The sequence below is a fragment of the Helobdella robusta genome (genome assembly GCF_000326865.2).
Source record: "Helobdella robusta unplaced genomic scaffold HELROscaffold_66, whole genome shotgun sequence".
Taxonomy (NCBI): domain Eukaryota; kingdom Metazoa; phylum Annelida; class Clitellata; order Rhynchobdellida; family Glossiphoniidae; genus Helobdella; species Helobdella robusta.
This window is the reverse complement of record NW_008705371.1, coordinates 266,601-270,526: the sequence shown is the minus strand read 5'-3', so window position 1 is coordinate 270,526 and position 3,926 is coordinate 266,601. Positions and strand designations below refer to the sequence as shown.

At 32.6% G+C, this 3,926-nt stretch overlaps 1 protein-coding gene across 1 annotated transcript; it reads right to left on the bottom strand.

The window, feature by feature from the left end:
- Positions 1–496: 496 nt before the first annotated feature.
- On the bottom strand, positions 497–3,626 carry HELRODRAFT_180931 (hypothetical protein; the record flags this gene model as incomplete). Its single annotated transcript, XM_009030222.1, has 4 exons — positions 497–780; positions 1,254–1,378; positions 1,569–1,638; positions 3,551–3,626. The coding sequence occupies 4 exons, from the start codon at positions 3,624–3,626 to the stop codon at positions 497–499; spliced, it is 555 nt and encodes a 184-aa protein (XP_009028470.1).
- Positions 3,627–3,926: the final 300 nt, after the last annotated feature.

The window sequence follows — 3,926 nt, the reverse complement described above, 5'->3', positions numbered from 1 at the left end:
TTATAAAACAAATATTAAAATAAAGGCATTAAATCAATCGTTCATATACCCATTCGTTACTGCCAAAAAATACCATACACAAAGGGGAAATTTGGATATTTGGAGAGTCAATCACGGATTGTGGGAGTCTATTCCAGTCTGCGACAACTCTGTTGCTGAAAAAATATTTGCTGACATCTTTATGAGACAGACCTGTAGATATCTTCATTTGATGCCCTCTTGTTCTTTCGTCACAACTGCGCAACAGAATTGAAAGATCAGCATCAGGATCGGTCACCAACATTTCATATAAAAAAAAATTAAGTCAGCTCTACTCCTTCGATATTTCGAAGAGTGCAAGTTCAATTTTTTAAATAATTTGTCACTATACTCTTAACCAAAACAAGAACGGATAGATCTAGTGGCTTTTTTTGAATCTTTTCAATCATGTTGATGAGATCCATGTGATATAGGTTCCAAACCTGAACTGCATACTCTAGATGTGAAACGCCTTGCTTCAGAACGGAGTTCTCCTATCGCTTAGGGCCGACTGACCCATGTTCAACTGCAGTTCACCCTTCTTCACTTCAGTCTTCAAAGTTCTCGTATGAATACTTGCTACTACCACCAAGATCTGCACCCGGGCTCGCGTCCAAAGCTTCCGTGCTACCGCCGCGGCCTGTCTACTCGTCGCCACATGGTTTTCGCTACCTTGCCTGTTGCGGCGAGGGCCCGGTATAGGCCCGATGCTAAAGCGCCATTCATTTTCAGGGCCATTTGCCTCACTATTCTTTAAAATGACTTAAAGAAACAAACAATTCGGGCTGATACGCAGTAAAATTTGAATGAAACAAAGAATAAAAGGTCATTCATTTTGTTTATGCGACGTCAGTGTTTTTGAAAACCTTTTGAAAAAAGGGTTTACAAACAAATTGTTAGTTGTTTTTTGTTCGTGCATCTCTGGTAAATTGTAATTTGCAAAATTTCTCGTTTAAAGAATATTTTTGTAAATAAATTAAATATAAAAAATTTTTTGTTTAAGCAAATTATGTTTTGAAGTTTTGGTAGGAATTTTGATATGAACCAGAGCAAGGTACCGGAATGTAATTGGATGCAAAAATGTAAATGAGTTAATTTAAACTATTTTGTGTTAACAGTTTTTTTTTACAAATTTCAATAAATAAATAAAATATGTAACATGAAATAAAAATCCCAAATGATGAACGACGAACAATGTGACGAACAACTTTCCGTGCCACAGTTCAGTCAACGACCACCCCCTGGCACGAACTCTCCGATTACTCCTATGCAGCCATCTTCTTCTTCGTACTTACCATTGCCCTTGTCCTCACTTTTCTCATCATTTACTCCCTTGTTAGGTCCAAACTGCTTAAAAAACCTAAACATTTAGGTAAGATTTCTAATAGATTGTTTGATTCATGTTAAATCAATTACTAAAATTTTAATTTTTGATCGTTTTAATTTTAATTACCAAAATAATGAATAATTACTTAGAGGTTCATTTTATTTATTATAGAACGTAAAGAGGTGCAGTTAGTTTAACTGCAAACAACGATTAACAGCCAGACCTTGGAGTCAGGAGGACTAATAAATTTGCTATCCATAGCGAACCTTCTTGTCCTTTTTTGTTGTTGGTACCTCTGAGAAATATTGAAGAGAGACTTGAATGACTATATAAATATATGTATTTATGTTTTTATTTTCAAAATTGCAATCGGTATGTGGTCCTATGAAACACTAACCCTCGAGTTAGTCATCTTACAGCATTTTGGAAGCGAGAACAACGTCACACATTTATTTCTCAATAAATCTCCACTTGTTAGCCATCTCGGTTAAGATTAAGTGCTATAGTTCATTTCCCATATTCCGGTTCCGTTGAGTTAAATTTTAATAAAACAATTAAAGCGGCAGTTTCAAAGCCAACGGGATGAACACATTGATGGGTTTAAACGTGATTGTTGTTAGTGTTTATTTCTGTAACGACAGCCTACCAATGAGCGAAACCAGCACACGTGAAATTTCTTTTTTATTATTGCAGAATATTGCGTCTTCAAAAATTTATTTTAAAAAATGTTTGTAAGATTGTTGGAAATTTTTGTTGAGGATTTAACACAAAATTTTTTGAACTATTGTTTCATTTTTAATTTTATTCGTTTATTAATGATTCGGCAGCAACTTTTTATATGCACTTCTTCATTGAGAAGCCCGGTGCTATCAAAGCAATCTTTCATTGATGAATGTTACCGTTGAATAATAATAATAATAATTTTAAATTATTGCGATCTATCTTGTGGCCGTTCAGTTGGTGTGTCGAAAGGATAATTAAGATTTCTCATTCAATTAACAACAACATGACGTAACTATCGTCGGTGCAAAACTAAAAATATGATTGAAACTGTGCTGCATTAAAATTTTAAAATTTATCCAACGATTAGTTCAATTCAATGAACTCCCCGACTGCACCATATCCCAGCGCAGCTGGTCTGAACAACTGAACATTTGTACACTCACACGAAATGTTTACAAACCAACAACACTTGCAATATATCATTATTTAGTGGATGCTTCTGTGGAGGCAACGAATTCTTTCGTATTATTCACTAAAAGTAACAACGTTACATTTCAATGAATTTAAAAACTATGTATTTGTATGAGGAAAACATGGTATTTGTAGGAAAACATGGTATTTGTATGTGAAGATTGTATTTGTATGAAAAGTTAGTTGGTGTTTGTGTGAAAACATTGTAGTTATTTTTATGAAAATAAGGTATTTGTATATGAAGATAGTATTTTGTATGAAATTGTTATTTGTTACTAATCTGAATATAACTGCCAATGAACGTTCACTGAAGTTTCCTATTATGTTAACGAAAGAGTTTTTAAAAGATATCATAAATTTAAACAATTTTATCAACAAGATTCAGATATATTCTATACATACATATATATTATTATGTCTTGGTAGCTTGAAAAACTCCTAGGTAACAAGTTCAGAAGTAACAAGTAACAATTTTATCAACAAGATTCAGATATATTCTATACATACATATATATTATTATGTCTTGGTAGCTTGAAAAACTCCTAGGTAACAAGTTCAGAAACAACGCCTGACCAAGCTGAAATGTTAGGAAATTTCTGCGCGTTGTATTCACGCACCTACACAAGTACATATATAATTTGTGGACGTGTTTGAATTGCTAGAGAAACTTTAGTTGAAGAAATTTCCTGGACAGCTACCATGGTTTGTAAATGATAACAGTGAAAAAGTGATTGCTTTCAATGTTCAAAATCGTTTCTGGGAGAAGTTTGTCAGGTTAATAGTGGCAAATATGATTAGTAGATTAGTAATAACAGAAAATATTAAATGTAAGGATGATTTCATAACTGTTTCAATTGAATCGATGATAATATGGATTTCAAATAAAAGGAAAAAAATTTATGATTTGAATTTTACATTCTTTAATGTCAACAAGTTGAAAAAAAATAATAAAATGAAGATCCAACTCAATTTTTGAATTTAAAAATTACATTAAAAATAATAACGTTCACCTTCGCGTTGCATCACTAATTTTGCTACATCAAGAAATGCCGTTATGTAAAAACATTTGTGGAAAGATCTAGACATTTTTTTTGGTACAGAAAGAAGACGTGTTGTTGTTAGGAGATGGAATGCGTGGATGTGGATACATACAAATAATACCAACGAAATTTATGCAGAGTAACACATTTACAATATTTCTGTAAATGTTTCAATTTAAATGATTAGTAAAATCTTGTTTTCCAAATTTGGGGATATTGCATACGAAAGGGCAAATCATAAAATTTTATGCGCAGCATTTGTTCATCGTGGAAATATCCTTCACTAGATGCTCATCATACAATAGATGGAATGAATTTATTTATTGCTAATACCATGCTTTATTTT